Source organism: Callorhinus ursinus, unplaced genomic scaffold (assembly GCF_003265705.2).
Source record: "Callorhinus ursinus isolate GAN/ISIS: 27379988/994484 unplaced genomic scaffold, GSC_fseal_2.0 scaffold2, whole genome shotgun sequence".
In the NCBI taxonomy this organism is placed as follows: Eukaryota; Metazoa; Chordata; class Mammalia; order Carnivora; family Otariidae; genus Callorhinus; species Callorhinus ursinus.
The window spans coordinates 104,949,274-104,966,612 of NW_027397064.1; the positions used below are offsets into that span (position 1 = coordinate 104,949,274).

Below are 17,339 nucleotides of genomic sequence, written 5' to 3' on the forward strand. Positions count from 1 at the left end.
CCTGGCAGCGTGGACAATGCTCATGCACTGCATGAACAATGCAAACTTGTTGCAGTTTTCTAAATTGGTGTGCCTAACAGCTTGCTTCCAATACCATCAGAAGGGACAATCCTGCTTGAGTATTCTACTTCAGACAAAAGTCTGCTATAGACTATGTCATGACACATTTTATTTCATTTGCAAGAAACATGGCAATCTGTAGTTTCTGTCTTAAACATTGTTAACTATAGGATTCCATGTGAAATATAATCTTTTCTTTCTCCCTTCCTCCCTCCCTTCCTTCCTTCCTTCCATCTTTCCTTCCTTCCTCCTCAAAGATTTATTTATTTATTTGAAAGAGAGAGCAGAGGGAGGGGCAGAGGAAGAGAATTCTCAAGCTGACTCCCTGCTGAGCATGGAGCCAGACATGGGGCTCAATCCCAGGGCGCTGAGATCATGACCTGAGCGGAAACCAAGTCGGACACTCAACCAACTGAGACACCTAGACACTGTTTTTTTGTTTTTGTTTTATTTTGTTTTTTTGTTTGTTGTTGTTGTTGTTTGGAGTTAGGGGTGAGGAGGTTCCTTGCCTGGAAAGACATGCATTTTGCACATGCTGCTTGAATTCCTAATTCTCACTGGAAACTGTAATGGAAAAGCTCAACACAGCATGACAACAGAATAGTGCTTAACAGTTACCAGTGTCAATATTAAACCTAAAAGAATTGAACTGTATGATATCTTACTTTTTTTTTCTTTTTATTTTTCACTGCGTAGGGGGAACATCATCAAGACAAAAAGGCTTTCTAGGATGCATACGCTCCTTACACTTGAATGGGCAGAAATTGGACCTGGAAGAGAGGGCAAAGGTCACATCTGGAGTCCGGCCTGGATGCCCAGGTCATTGCAGCACTTATGGTAGCATCTGCCACAATGGGGGCAAGTGTGTGGAGAAGTACAGTGGGTACTTCTGTGATTGCACCAATTCACCATATGAAGGACCCTTTTGCAAAAAAGGTACAGTAGACGCCTCTGTTTTACCCCCATGCTGTATTGCAATACCTATAAGCCATGATCAAGTCATGCCCTTAGACACTCCTTAAGTGATCTCTTACCTTCTTCAATTTTGCTCTGTGTAAAGACTCTGTGTAGCCCCTCAGCATAATTGCATATAGCCATTTTCACTGTGTGTGGACACTGGCAGTGCAACTGAACAGGATGGATAGTAACAGTGCAACACACTCTCCTTGGCTGGGGCCAGCTGAACCCTGAGAGAGGTGGACTTTCATCTCTGTCATATCAGCCCGATATCGAGGGACGCACTAATCTTTCCAGTCCCAATTCCTTAGCCCATGCATTGGGCTAAGGTCCAATCTATAATGGCAGCATTATAGATTCTACCCCTGGAAGAGTCTTAGGGATGCTTGAGTCATTTTAAAGTATTTTTACAACAGGGAACTTATAGGTAAGTCAGGAGAAACAATACCATGCATCTAGTAAAATCTCCCTATTATGCAGGTGATGTGAGTGGAGTCTGAAGCTTTAAAAGCCCTGCCTGGAGATTCACATTTGGTTCATCAAGGGGCTGGGAATGGAACACAGGGATCAAAATCCCTGCCCCAGAGTCTTTCTCTATCCTCTCCTGTCTTATGAATTCATTGCATTGATAAAACTAACCATGATGGATGTGTACCTTGAACAAGGAGTGATGGTCATGGTGTAAATTCTCTAGAAAAATTCAAGATAACTCTACAAACTATAAAATTGCATTATTCAATATAAAAACTTAGTATTTTTTCAAATACAAGGGCAAAAGATTAGGTCTCCTATCTATCTTTGCAGGATTTTAAAGTTTATTTTATTGATGGGAAAAAAATGTTTGTTGAGCAAATAATGTAAACAATATTTCAGGAGCAGGATTTAAACTATTAAAATAAAATGTTTTAATTACTTTGAAATACCATGTACGTTTAAACAATGATGGCAATTATACATAATTCTTGTCAATTCATTAAAACGCATTTCCCAAACACCTCTACCAAACAATGCTTTATTTAGTCCAATTTACTGTTGGAACTTAAAAACAATAGACAAAAGAAGAACACCCAGTGTTCTCATTGAAGGACTCTGTAATTTGAGCTCTTCATAATTTACACTGGCCTTCTCCACAGTTAGATTGAATTACTTGCTTATTATTGTTGAGAATCATTATACTCCTTGGGAGAAAATGAATGGTACAAATTTTAGGGCCAACAGTGTGTTGGGCCCTGCATGGAGTTTGACATAAAGTGGCCCCATCCCCGTAGGTGTTGACCATGGGCTAAGACAAGCCAAATGCCACTGGATTTTCACATTGGGGCAGGAATCTGAATAACTGCCCCTAAAAAAATTAAATGCCACCCTTAGTCTGGGCCCACACGACCAGAAGAAGCAAATACAGAATCAACACCATCAGGCCTTCTCACAAAGGTAAACTAGCATTGTTCTATAGGATCTATACCCAAGTCCTGTGTTTGGGAAAAAAAAAAAAAAGAAGAAGAAGAAGAAGAACAGTGTGATTCTACATTTCTCCAGGGACATTGCTTAAACATCTCATAGATCATATTGTTCTAAATTTAGCTTAATTTTTAATTGGCTTTTGTGTTTTTTTTTCTGAAACAACTCTGATTAATTATCTTCTGTCCATATCATCATATCTTTTGGCAGCATAGGTTGAAATAGCCTCTGTGCTCTCTCCCCACTTTTTACTTCACTCTATAAGCAAAATAGACAAATATGTGCTTAGCCTTTTCAGCTTGCTTCATATTTCACAGTTCCAAACTTTCTCCTCTTTCTCATAAATCTAAGGAAATGATTCCCTTTATATGCAGTAGCTGCAAAGTATGTAGGATGAATCTTTTAACCAAGTCTTCTAGCCATGCCAGTTGCCTGGGGAACTGGAATGGAAATAAGAGCCACTAGCTAGGAGATGATCCTAAACAAGGGTGCTTTCAATTGGGGTAGTCTTCCATGTTAACTTCCCAGGGCATATGTATTTTAGGGGGTGTAATACTAGAAATATATGGGGTAGAATTACCAATGCCTGGGCCAGAACTATGATCCATTGACCTACTCTCTGCTTCTGATTGTAGTACAGAGTAATAATAATTGTGCAATTAAATAGTAATTATTGACCACAACATACATTTCTCATGGCCAACCTAGTGGGGAAGATATTAACATATTGAGAACATTGAAGTTCACAGAGGTTAAATGACTTGCTAATAAAGGTCAGGGCTGGAGACCCATCCAGCATCTTTTTGGTTTCTTTTTTCTCTTTAACATCCTAATTTCATTCAGTATAGGAATATAGTAATAGGATTCAGACACGTTTGTTTGTTTGTTTGTTTGTTTGTTTGTTTTTAATGTTTTGCATGTGTCTCTTTTTCTTCCCTAAAATCCACTCTTTTAAATTATATAATGCCATGAATTTTAGCAATTCACAAAAGTTGCACAACCATCACTATTATCTAATTTCAGAATATTTTCATCACCCTAAAAGGGAATCTTACACATATTAGTAGCTACCCCTCCTTCACCTCTCCCTCCTGTGCCTGGAAAAAACTGATTTACTTTCTGTCACTATGGATTTACCTATTCTGGATATTTCATATAAATGGAATCATACTCTATGTGGCCTTTTAATGTCTAGTTTCTTTCACTTATCATAATGTTTCAAAGGTTCATCCATGTTGTAGCACTTAACATTTCAGTATTTTGTTCCTTTTTTTATTTCCAAAGAGTATCTTATTCCATTATGTGGATGCAGCACATTTTGTTTATATATTCATCAGTTGATGGACATTGGGATGTTTCCATTTCTTTGGCTATTATAAATAATGCTGCTATTGACATTCAGGTACATATTGTGTGGATTTAACTTTTTCTGTTCTCCTGGGTATATACCTAGAAGTGGGATTATTTGGGTCATATGGTAACTATATTTAACTTTTTGAGGATACTGGCAAACTGTTTTCAAAGTGGCTGCTCCATTTTACATTCTTACCAGCAAAGTGTAAGGATTCCAATTTCTCCACATCCTCACCAACACTTGTTATTATCCATCCTTTTGATAAAAGACATCTTATTGTGACTGTGTGAAATAGTATCTCATTGTGGTTTTGACTTGCATTTCACTAATGACTAATAACATTGGACATCTTTTCATGTTCTTATTGACTGTATACCTTCTTAGGCGAAATGTTTAAAGTGTTTGCCCATTTTTTGATTGGGTTATTTTTTCTTTTTATTGTATAGTTGTCGGAAATCTTTGCATATTTTGAATTCAATTCTCACATTAGATATATGCTTTGCAAGTATTTTCTCCCCTTTTCATTTTCTTGATAGTATCTTGTGAAGCACAAAAGTTTTAATTCTTATAACATCTGGTTCTTATTGTTTTCTTTTTGTTGCTTGTACTTTTGGTATTATATCTAACAAATCTGCCTCACTGAAGGTCACAAAGACTTATGTCCATGGTTTCTTCTAAGAGTTTTATAGTTTTGCTTTTACATTTAGTCTCTGATCCAGTTTGAGTTCATTTTGTAGATGGTGTGACATAGGGGTTCAGCATATTTAAGTATGCCTTACCAGTTGCCAAAAACCTGTTGAAAAGTTCTTTGATATTTACCTTCCTGCCAATGTGTAGCACTTATTTTTTAACTTTTCTTTACAAAAAGACCCAATTCTTGGTGATAGTAGGGAGAAGAGTTTCAGAACCCTCATGCACCCATTATCTAGCTTCAACAATGATCAACTTATGACCATTTTTATTTCATCTATATACTCACATCTTGTCCTTTATTATTTTGAAGCAAGCTTCAAATATCACATCATTTCATCTATAAATATTACAATATGTATTGCTAAGAAATAAGAGCTTATTAAAAACACAGATCCATAAGACCATCATCATCAGAAAAATGAGTAATGTCTAATATTATGAAATATCCACTCAGCATTCAAATTGCCAATTGTTTCATTTATTTTTAGTTTGATGTTCTGCTAAATTAATTACACCTTGGCTGATTTCTAGGTAATCACTAGCCTACTCATTATCTTCGCTTATTCTAATTCTAAATTCTATCACTATTATTTAGACCAGCTATTGTCCATTGAGTTCCTACTATGTGTTGTGCTTCTACATAATGTCTTCCAGTCCTTCTACCTACTGCAAGATTGAATCCATCCCTACTTGTACATGAACTGAGGTTGAGTGGGATCCTGTGAGAGTGTTAGAGAAGGGGCAGAGCCAAGTGTCAGTTCCCATCTGTCAGACTCCACAGCTGGCTCAGAGACACACTCTCTTCAGTGCCACATTATTTCCTAGCTGTTTCTTTTAGTTCATTCCACACTTTGTTCCTGGTCAGTGTGGAGTTCCTCTTTAAGGTCTGGTCAAGCTATTGTAGCCACAGAGACCTCCAGCTCTAGGAATCATTGTTTCTGTCACACACATCACACTCCAGACTACCTTCCATTGTGTTTTGTTTTGTTTTGTTTGATACGTGTCCTTTCTTTTCAGAACATAATCAGCATAATTCTTTCCACCAAGTAGGTGCTCAATAGATAATGCTAATATTTCTTCTGTGGCCTTGGAGTAGCATGATGGTCATAGATGATCACATCCAAATTAAGATTTTTCTTCTAATGGGCCCAGCGGTTTTGTGTATTCAGACAAATCACTCAGAGAGCTTAAATATGTTCAGGGAGCTTAAACTCTTTGATTATAAAATGTAAGAAACTTAGAGAATAATAGAATCCAGGTGTTTTGCTGAAGGAAGCTTTATGTTAAAATTGACGGTATCGAAATATTAAACATTAAAATACTTAAACATTAAGAATAATTAGAACTGGGGCTAAGGGAGAAAGGAAGACAGAAATTTGGTAGGTTATTTCTAGTTTAAAAGTGCTTTGTATTTTAATTTCCTGTCCTAAGTATTAAGAAAAAATTGTGATATATATGCCCATATCTAATATGCTATTCATAACAGAATGCTCTGAACTACAGTTACATTTGAACACACTCACAACATCAAATAAAAGCCATTATTCTGTTAACTAGGAGATAGTAGCTCAAAATGCAGGCCAAATGTCCCTGAGGAAATTCACTCTAGGAAAGTGCTTGAATCAAGCTGATGATTAACCAGAATCCTCACTGTCACAAGTCTCTGCCGCATATCTTTGTAATCAGGAATACTAATGTAACCCGAATGATAAATGCAGAACACATTCTCTGAACCTTTAGTCAAAATGAACTGGTATTCCCAATCTGCTAAGCAATATGCATAAATATGCAACTTTAATTTTTTGGCATTCTTACAGGCTGTTACAGAATTTTCACAAAGGTAAAACAAATTTGCAATAGAATTAGGAAGGGAAAGCCAGGTTTGATTATGTTCTGGGTGCCACCAACTCAACCAGGGGATTTCATGGGGAATTAGGAAAATTCTACATCATTCCAGAAAAAGAAAAATCAATCATGCCAATATGGGTTCATGTTTATTGTGCTATCTTTATAGTAGGGGGTTGCTGTCAGATCCAAGCTATGTTGTACTATGAAGGAAACTTTCCTCCATGCCCTGATACTATATTACTGTATAGAGATAAAATTCAAGGAGAACTTAGAGCAGCCTGGATTGAAAGAAAAGAATATCTCAGCATTTGGATGGATATTCAGTCAATAAACAGATAGAGTCTGTGAAGGAAACTGTGATGCGTTCAGATTAAAGTCTCTTCTAATATGAAGAGCCTACAAGATCCAACTATAGTGTCTATCTCTTATAAGTGTTCTACACACAATATTTCACTTAGCCACCCAGAAATACTGTGGAGGTGTTATGTTTCCCATTTACCAGATGACAAAACAGTCTCCACAGGGGTTCACTAACTTACCTGGGACCACACAGCTAGTATGGTATTGAATGAGGCTTCAGATCCAGAACAGAAGCCAAATCCTGTGCTCGTTCCACCAAACTAAAAGGATAACAGTTGGAGCGAGCACATGATACAGGGAAGATGGGTGATTTGTACATTCCTGTTAATTGAATGTCATTGGTTTGTAGATGCTGCCTTTTTCCATGGTGGTGGCAGAACTCCATCCAATGTGTCATGCTATAGGAATTGTATCCCATAGGAAGGCCTATTTGTTCAAGTCTTTGCTGTCTTTGGAATTGAATACCAATTCCTAGGCACCCAAAAGAAAATGGAGTCTGGAGGTTAGATACCTATGCCTTTTCTACTAGTTCCATAGCTTCTCTCTTTTGTTTCCACAGATCCTAATATTTTACCCAACACCATGAGAATTACCACTGCTTCTCCCAGTGTCCTATTCTCAGTAATTTAGGACCCACTCATAATCCTCCTAACACACCAGAAAAACACAAGCTGGAACCGCTAGAATCTCAGTTTTGAAACTAAGAAGGTCCCAGTAAAGTTTATCTCTACTATGCTGGAGGCAGGGACAGTTTATCTTTGCTTCTTGAGAAATCAGCCTGGCACATGGTAGTTATACGGCAAATGTATGTTAAACTGAACAAAACTTCAGGATGCAAATCTCAGCTCTCTGTTTTTAGCTATGCAACCTTGTTCAAGGTGCTTAACCCCTGCAAGCCTCATATTTCTCATTTGTAAATAAGAGTAACGACTTCTGCCACTTCAAACTTATTGTGGGAAACATATTATATAATACAGGCAAAAACCTTCATGCTGTGCTTGATGCATAGCAAACAATAAACAGTTACTGCTGTCCTGAATAATCAACTAAATGTTGCAATGTGTGCATTCCCCTCTTTTATTTTTCAGAGGTTTCTGCTGTTTTTGAGGCTGGCACTTCAGTTACTTATATGTTTCAAGAACCCTACCCAGTGACCAAAAATATAAGCCTCTCATCCTCAGCAATTTACGCAGATGCAGCTCCATCCAAGGAAAATATTGCATTTAGCTTTGTGACAGCCCAGGCGCCCAGCCTCTTGCTCTACATCAATTCTTCTTCTCAGGATTACCTGGCTGTCCTGCTCTGCAAGAATGGTGAGTACTGACAGCATGAAGTCTGATGGAGTGTCACAGTAGGCTAGAGGGACAGTGCGTGCCCTCCAGAACACTGCATAGTTTCAACCTAAATTTGGTCCCACCTGGGCAGCTTAATCCTGGACCTCCAGCCAAAGCCTCGATTTTACTTTAGCTTTATGACTTGCAATTGGTATTCAGGGCCAGAGTCAATTCATTGCTGAAGTCTTAAATGCATTGCCTTTAATTTGCCTCAACTGTGTAGCAGTAATTCTTTATTATTTATTCCATGCTGGAATCCATTAAGTGTAAAAGAGACGATCATAAGCATATGTGAATTTCAGAAGGACACTCATCACATATATCGTGTCATCTTTGCTGCAGTCTCCTTTACTGAGGGCTATTAAAACAAGTAGCAAAAATGTAGGCTGTATTAATAAGAGTTAATTGCCTAGGTCTTGGAGAGAAGTGGTGTATGTGAGTCATACCCCTGTGCAATATGGGGCATGGTGCTGAGAATCAGACTTTGAAGAGAATGTGCACAAAATGGAACATACGAAGGTTAAAGGGGTACAGGAACTGGGTCCACTTCATGCAAGGGCTGTTGAAGGACACCAGTTCTGACAGCTGTTAGGAGAAATCAGGTTTTCTTCCCTCACTGTGTAATTCTACCTCACAATGAGGAGGACTGTTGGTCAAGGGCACTGTGAGATCAAAATCTTAAGGGATGGAACAACTATTAGAACAGACAAAGAGGGCAAAGATGTGGACATCCCTGTAGTCGGGTCTCAAAGAACAGGTTCCCTTGATCAAGAGTGTGTTCTTCCTCCTCTTGTAATTTGCCCTGGTACAATGAGAGGAGTCTGGGCTTTAGAACCATCCCCCAGGATGGACTGTGTTGGGGCAGAGAAGAAAGGAGGCTTGGAATATACAGCATACACTCTGCCTTCTCTAGACCTTAGGGCAGAGACTCCACAGAGACTCCAGGTATTTCTCTTGCTGTACTTTTTTTGGGGGGTGGTGGGTAGGGGATGGGTGTTATTCTTCTTTGCTTCACCTTGCCCTCTGACTATGAAACTGAAAATAAAGAATGTTGTGTGGGCCTAACGTAAGGATCAAACCTGGTGGGCATGTGAGTTGAATCAGGCCTGAAGTACATTAATAATAAGTGTCCCACAGACAATAACAGGACTCATTCATTCTAAGAGCAAATGCAAGGGAAGGAAAAAAGAGAGAGGGTTCCTGGGGTAGTGACTAACCACTCCAAGACTATCTGATCTTGATGAGCCTACAAAGAGAAAAGAACCACTATGGGTTATTAGACTTCTTATTTATCAGCAGACTTTTGTATGATTAGAACCATTATATTAACTTGTCATATCTTAAACTTTGCCCCCATAATGTCTCTGTGAGTTGGATAAGTCTGGCTGAGGACACTGAAGCATAGATTAACTGATTAACATAGGTCAGCCAGATAATTCATGACACGGTTGGGACCAAAGCCAGATCTCCTGATAATCAGCTTCACCATCTTTTCTCTAAGCTAGACCATTCTGCTATGATGTGGCTGGACTATAGTAAGATAGTTACAGAGCCCTGAGATGCAAGATTTTCCCCAAAGCATCTTTTAGGTGTGATTCAATGGCACATTTTTACCAGCCAGGCTGTATCTATGGATACAGACAATGGCATAACAGGAATAACTATACTCAATTTCATATACATACTACTCCATATACTCTCTCTCTCTCTCTCTCTACACACACACACACACACACACACACACACATTCTGGGCACTATTCTAATTAATGTGCACAGCCCTTAATTCTTACAACAATCCTGTGTGGTTTGTGGTATTAATCTCATAGCTCCAGAAACTAAGGCATACAGACACTAAATAACTTGCTTAAAATTTCACAAGCAAGTAAGTAAAAGAGTTAGAATTCAATCCTCCCTCCCTGACTCTGGTAGCATATTTTGTGTTCTTAACCATAGCTCTAAATGAAGAGTGTTATTTATTTTTTGAAACACAGGGTGTTTTAAATAACTTGAATTTATTTAATTGTGAAGGCATTCTTGAATTTTTCCTGATCTCCTATTTTCTTATACTCTAAAGCCTCACTTCCCTGAAAGTTCTACTTGACACCATAGTCATTTGCATTTTTTAAGCCCTGGCTAAGTGCAGGAAGCAAGGAGATACTTGTGTTTTGTTTGTTTGCTTGTTTGTTTTAAGCTTAGGTCTCAGGACCAGTATGAAAAATCAGACTTCACATCTGAGTCTATAACTCACAGGAGATGGGTGTCCAGGCAGTGTCTAGTCATGTAATGCCCCTTTCCTCACTCTGCCTCAGAGAACCACTTCCCCCATTGCTCTAAGGAACTCTTGTCACACTGGACGGTGGTAGATGCCTTTCTGACTTAGGATCTTGGGCATTTCCTGCCATCTTATCCTACAGAGATGCAGTGGAGATACACACTCATTGATTCATTCTTTCAATGACTCCCACCTGCACAGTATCAGGAACTATGGAGAGCAAAAAAAAAAATAAACAGGATGCTGTGCTGTCTAAACATGATAAGGAAAAAGAGACTCAAAAATGGCCTTAGAGGGGCGCCTGGGTGGCTCAGTCGTTAAGCTTCTGCCTTTGGGCTCAGGTCATGGTCCCAGGGTCCTGGGAGGGAGGCCTGCTTCTCCCCCTCCCACTCCCACTGTTTGTATTCTCTCTCTTGCTGTGTCTCTCTCTGTCAAATAAATAAATAAAATCTTAAAAAAAAAACTGCCTTACAGTTTTTGATGGGCAATCTAGATACATGAGGGAATCAGGTTGTACAGATTTCTCAAGCAATCTTACCAGAAGTTAGATTTTGTCTAACTTTGAGGATTAATCTCCTAAGAATTCAGGGGTTATAACAATAGGGCAAATGCTTTGAGCAAGAGTGCATTCCTTGTCATCAGAGGCCTTCAAACAGTTATTAAATAACAGTTTGTTGGAAAAAGTATAATAAGAATACTAGCGGTGGATAAGGGAGAAAAATAACCTCTGAGTTTCTTTCCAAGTCTGAGATTTTGTGATTCTCTATTCTTGTGTAGTCTTACATTTTTATTTCTTTCTGCTAGGAATGCATTTGCAGCCTTTGAAATGCTTCTTCAAGGAATTAAGAATTGGTATTGGTACAGCTTGTTCCCAGTATGCTCATGGTATTAAGCCACTGACCTAATTGCCAGTGAATAATATGGGGACCTTGATTCATGAGGCACTAAGAATATTTTTAATAAGACTTTGATAGACTTCAGGGAGAAATATTCCTCTGAAAATACTAATGGAAGTTAAAAATACCAACAGCTTGGAAAAAAAAAAGTAGTAAGCATGGTAAAGGGTTAACTAGGGAAAGTCTTTCTCTGGAAGGATTTTCTAAGATTGATTCACACCTCTCTGAGATGAAGTTAAAAGTTTTCTGTTAGTACAGATTTCTTAACCTTTCTTTGATATAAGGCACCTCTGGGAATCTGGTGGAAATTATGATGAGAAGATCACTCTTAAAAGGAGTCCTTTTTGTTCTCCCCAGGAGGAAGAAAATGCCCATGGCCATATCATACAAAATGGCTCCAATTTCAGCACTGTGGGTTAAGAAGCCAAGGGGTGGAGACAAGTGGATGAACTGCATAAATACTGAACAAAATCCTTGGCTTGCAAATCTATTTAATATCGGTATACAGGCCAGAGGAGAGAAGAGCAGTGGGACTCAAAGTCATTCTTCCAAGTCTCTCCCTGTCAGGGGTTTGGTTTGGCATGCTTGGAATTCCTCTTTGCCCTTTTCCATTTTTCTTGAAATTTCTCCAACTAGAGACTTATTCAGGTTAAGTCGTTGCTGTCTTTTCAAATGAAAAACAGATCTTTTTTCCTAAAGGAAGAAAAGGGTTTCCATTTCTGGGATGGAAGATTAGAGAATGAAAAGGAGGCATTTGAGGTTAGAGAGTCCTTAGGAGAGTGAAGGTGGTTGTGGTCCCATAGGCTGGAGCATTGGACAGCAGGCAACTTCTCAGGGATATGGCAATTGGAGGAGAAGGGGTATATGAAGGAGGAAAGTATCCAGAGAAGGCAATGAGAATATTCTAAAGGCAATGAGAGTATTCTTAAATTTCACATTTTATTGAGTGATGGCTCTGCCTTCTGCATGGTACTGTGGAGTTCTTCAAACTTGTCATTTAACAAATATCTGCAGAGTATCTACCATGTGGCAGGCACTATTTCATGCATGGGAGAGACAGATTCAGACAGCATCCTGTTCTGCTTTTAAGGATCTAGTCTGGGCACAGAGACACAACAAAGAAGGACAACAATGTGTCAGAGACGTGGGATAGAGTCTGTTCCAGGTAGATTGAGGCAAAGAAGGAAAAGAGTAACTGATTCTTTCTGGGAGGGAGGGTCACAAAAGACTTCCTGGAGATAGTAAAACTTGAGTTGGTCCATGAAAGATAAATCAGTGTTTTCCAGGCAGACATTAGATTTTTGTTTAATCAAATGAGAGGTTTCTTTGATTGTTCCTCATTTTCTCCACTTTATTTCCATTACATGTGAAATATACATGTTTTTCCAAATCAGTTCCCCTTTCTACTCTTTTATCATGTGTCCTTCTTGGCTCCTTGGTAGTAAAAACAAACAAACAAAAAAATCAAATTTAGAATATGTGCTAAATCTAAGGCCATCAATCTATGGTGAAATCATTTGGATACAAAATCCAAACAAGGCCCCTGGGTCACCTTCCTATGGTGGCTTTTCAGCTGCCCTCCAGCAATGAATGGTTTGTCTGACTTTGCATCAGCATTTCCTTTTTACCGATCTTTTTTTTTTTTTTTAACATATACATTCATAAGGATGCACTGTCTGCATTTGTGATTGCGTACACCTTGGAGGGAATAATGATGAACCCAGACACTTTACATTTTGAACAGACTGACTCAAGGGAGACAGGGATAAGGAGGAATCCATAGAGGGAATGTCTTCAAAGTAAAAACTTCAACAGCTGCTAACCAGGGCTGGTTTGACCCTAGACTGCTCTCTGCCTTTGCCGCTTTCTTGCAGAAGACTTTCAAAGTGTAGTGCTGCCGCCTACCACTCCCTCCCTGACACCAGCATATACTTGAGTTCCTCAGAGCATCAGGAATCCTGATAAACAGGCTGAGAAAAGCAGGTCTCCGAAGGCATCACCATGACCACTTCCGTCTCTGGGTTTGTCAGGCAACACTTTGCTGCTATTGAACTTAAAATTCCCCAATGTATTTTGATATCTGCATGGCTGATTTTGTTGGTGAATTTCCTCCATTTCTGGGCTTTCCAATAATCTCTTGCTGGGAGGAAATACCAGGTCCTGTTGTGCTTCTCACCTCCATTTCTGAATAATGTGGTCATGACACACCATGACCTTAGAGGGAGAACAAAAATATGGACAGGAACAAAATGCATCTCCAGTATCAGACAGTTAATCCACTGTGCCAAGGGGTGGGCCTGAGTGAAGAAATGAAGGTATGGTGAATAAAACTGGATCCAGGTTGGGGCGCCTAAGTGGCTCAGTCAGTTAAGCACCTGGCTCTTGGTTTTGGCTCAGATCATGATCTCAGGGTTGTGAGATCAAACCCCTTGTCAGTCTCCATACTCAGTGTAGAGTCTGCTCAATATTCTCTCTCCCTCCCCCTCTATCCCTCTCCTGACTCCTGCACTCTCTCTCTCTCAAATAAATAAATAAAATATTAAAAAAAAACTGGACCTAAGTCATCATTCTTGTTTTTCTTCTTTCTGTTTTCATGGATTTCTTATTTTGTGGTGTGCTCATAGGTCCCCGAAGATTGAGCCCCCCTAAAATCCATATGTTGAAGTGACTCCTAGTATTTTTAATTTTTTTTTTATTTATCCATTTGAGGGAGAGAGAGACAGAGACACACAGAGAGAGAGAGAGAGAACACAAGAATGGGGGAAGGGGCAGAGGGAGAGAGAGAAGCAAACTCCCTACTGAGCCAGGAGCCAAAAGTGGGGCTTGAACCCAGGACCCTGGGAATATGACCTGAACTGAAGTCAGATGCTTAACTGACTGAGCCACCCAAGCTTCTCTCCTAGTATTCAGAGTAAGAAGGAAGTTAAGGTTAATTTAGGTGATAAGGAGAGAGCACTAATCTGCTAGGGTTAGTGTCCTTAAAAGAGGAGACACCAGACTTTTCTCTCTGTTGCTGTCTGTCTCAGCCATGTAAGGACACAGTGAGAAGGTGGCCATCTGCAAACCAAGAGGAGAGTCCTCACCAGCAACTAGATGGGCTGTCACCTTGACTTGCTAGCATCCAGAGCTGTGGGAAATAAATTTCTTTTGGTTGGTCTACCCAGTCTACAATATTTCGTTATAGCAGTTCGATTAGGCTAAGACAAAGATCAAATGAGATAATGTAAGAAGATGTGCTTCATAGACTGTAAAGAACAAAACACACTATATTTTCTCATTGATAATAATAATATGAATTATCTGAATGCTTTGGTTGGCAGAGCATGAATGTGCACGTCACGATTCAGGATGATTGAGATTAAAATTTAATATAAAAAGGAGATTAAAATCACCCATTGTCTAGAGGCAGAGCATCTAATTGAGGGGACAATACCGTGAGGAAGGAGAAAGATGAGGCACAGGGTCCCCAACCTTCACGTCAGCAGCATTAGTTACATTAGGTATAGGCAGCAGCTTTTGATATACACAAGCATGAAAAAAAAACAAAATTTAAGAATGGTTTTCTCAAATACACTATGAACTAGATCTTCGGGGAACTAGTCTGATGTTTCTGAAGTAAAGACAGACAGACAGACAGAGACGCAAAATAACTGAAGAATAGGGTATGTGCGGGACTAAATAAGCTCTGCTCACGGTAGGGCCAGGCCCAGCAACGTATGACTGAGGAGATACAGTTAAACACTTGGGAGTGTTTAACACCTCGAGCCCTAGCCCCTCTGACTGTGGAGCTGGCTGGGCAGTAAGTGCCAGCATCAAGGAAACTAAAATGGGAAGAGCAGAGCTACTGAGTCAGTGCTCTAAGTCCCTGAGTGAAGAGCAATAATCAAAGAGTAGCATGGAATTAAGGGTAACAAAAATTACAAGTGGCACCTCAGTGGTTTAGTTGGTTAAGCATCTGACACTTGGTTTCAGCTCAGGTAATGATCTCAGGGTCGTGAAAGCCTGCATAGGGCTCCTTGCTAGGCATGAAGACTGCTTAAGAGTCTCTCTTATTCTCCCTCTGCCCCTTCCCTGCCTCCCCCAACTCACACTCTCTCTCTCTCTCTCAAAAAAATTACAAAATACAATTAACTCTATAAACATTTATTTAATACCTACTGTATTTATCTGCCAGGACTGCCATAACAAATTACCACAGACTAGGTGGCTTAATCCACAGAAATTTATTTTCTCACAGTTCTGAGGACTGGAAGTCTGATATCAATGTGCCAGCTGGGTTGGTATCCAGTGAGGGCTCTCCCACTGGGTTGCAGATGGCTCCTTTCTTACTGTGTGTTCACATGGCCATTCCTTAGTATGCATGTGCCTGAGAGAAAAAGAGAGCATGCTCTGGTTTCTCTTCTGAAATGGACACTCATCCTATTGAATCAGAGCCCCACCCTTATTTAACCACAATTACTTCCCTAGAGTCTCTGTTTCCAAATTCAGCCATACTGAGATTAGGGCTTCAACATATGAATTTGAGGGGGACACATATCAGTCCACAACACCTACTGTGTGCTAGATGCTGTCCTATGTGCTCATAATAGAAGAACAAATATGGTATATAGTTGGCTCCAGGGAGAATCTTGAAGTTGGATTCCATACACAATTTTCATCTTTGTAAAGTCAGCATCTAGCAGAGTACTTAGCACAGAGTAGGCCTCAGTATTCTTGGATTGAATTATACCTAACAAGTGTCAGACACCCCTCAGAATCCATGAGAGGTCTTTCAAGAATGCCAGTGGACTGTATTGGGGGAGAGAGGGCAGTTCTTCTCAGTTTATCACAAAAGGATTTCTAGTGAATATGGGCATGAACATACATTATATTAATCAAATATTATTATTCTTTATTCTGGTCTTCCTGAGATTCTATTTAGTTACTTGTGATGTACTTTTTAGAGGCAAGGTTGTTGGGGCAGTGGTACTCTGTGGAGCTGACATTCTTTGATTACATTTTCCTAGGGCCTTCAGGGTCTTTGTACTTTCTCAGTTTAAAAAACTCTTAAGAAATTTTCCAAGAATTGAGCAACTGTATTTTGTTTTTGTTTTTGATTTTTTTTCCCCAGCAAGACTAGTTGCTTACAACTGTACTGTGAGAACCAAGAGAATTATTATCTGCTCTTATGCTTCATTGTTTGTAAAAAGAGAAAAGGCCTGCACTTGGTGACTTGGTTTCTTCATCTGTAAATTTGGGATAATTGCAATGGTCAAGGTTCGCACAGCACTGTTGTTGAAGATTAATAAGATCCTGTCTGTAAAGGTTTTGAAGGAACTCAGATGAAAGATGTGGGATAAATACAAAGAAGGGTTATTATAAAACAGAGCAAAACGCTGGCTGGTGACTGAGCCACCTTGATTTTTTTTTTTTTTTTAAAGCTAGGGTTGGAGGGAATGGGGAACTGGATGGTTAGCTTTTGAACTAGAACTCTAATTAAGGGTTTAAGAAAGTCATTGAAATCTGTGTGGAAAAAGCTTTCCTAAGAGAAAAGACATGTTTTTATTCTTCTTAGAACACTGTTCTAAGATCATTTCTCTCTTTAGTCTAAGAAATCTGTAAATACTTACATCTTGAGATGTGAAACAGCAGAAAGCCCAAGCTCAGGGTTTATTTAGTTTTCTGTGCAGTTAATTACCTTTTGTGCAGCAAGTAGGCCTTGGATTATCATTATTTCTCCTCATTCAAAGTTATTGGAGATGTGTTTCCACTTTAATAAGTAGCTTATCCTCTCTAAGTTTAGCAATGAGGGCCCTGGACATCAAATTGCCTATTATAAAGCTGCAGTGGAGACATGGTGAGCAGGTGTTCAACCTTACGAGTCCAGTCTGAATTTCTAACACCATGCACTGGAGACCTTCCCAGCTCAAGAACACTTGATAGCAGCTAATACTTGCCAAGCACTTAATGTTAGCAGTTTTAGTTTTGCATTAGTTCATCTCATTCCCTCACAATGGCTGTGAAGTTAGTACCAACATTTCCCATTTTACAGGTGAAGAAACTTAGGCACAGAAAGGTTAAGTGACTTGTCCAAGAAGACACAGAATTGAAGCCATGAGGCTGAAA

At 39.4% G+C, this 17,339-nt stretch overlaps 1 protein-coding gene across 1 annotated transcript in view; it reads left to right on the forward strand.

Annotated features, from left to right (window-relative positions):
• The window catches only part of CNTNAP5 (contactin associated protein family member 5), an 872,890-nt gene that overhangs the window by 763,752 nt on the left and 91,799 nt on the right, over positions 1 to 17,339 (forward strand). The window contains exons 18-19 of the mRNA XM_073885276.1: positions 757 to 996; positions 7,819 to 8,043. Of these exons, the coding sequence (XP_073741377.1) occupies positions 757 to 996; positions 7,819 to 8,043 (465 nt within the window). The remainder of the gene's footprint in view (positions 1 to 756; positions 997 to 7,818; positions 8,044 to 17,339) is intronic.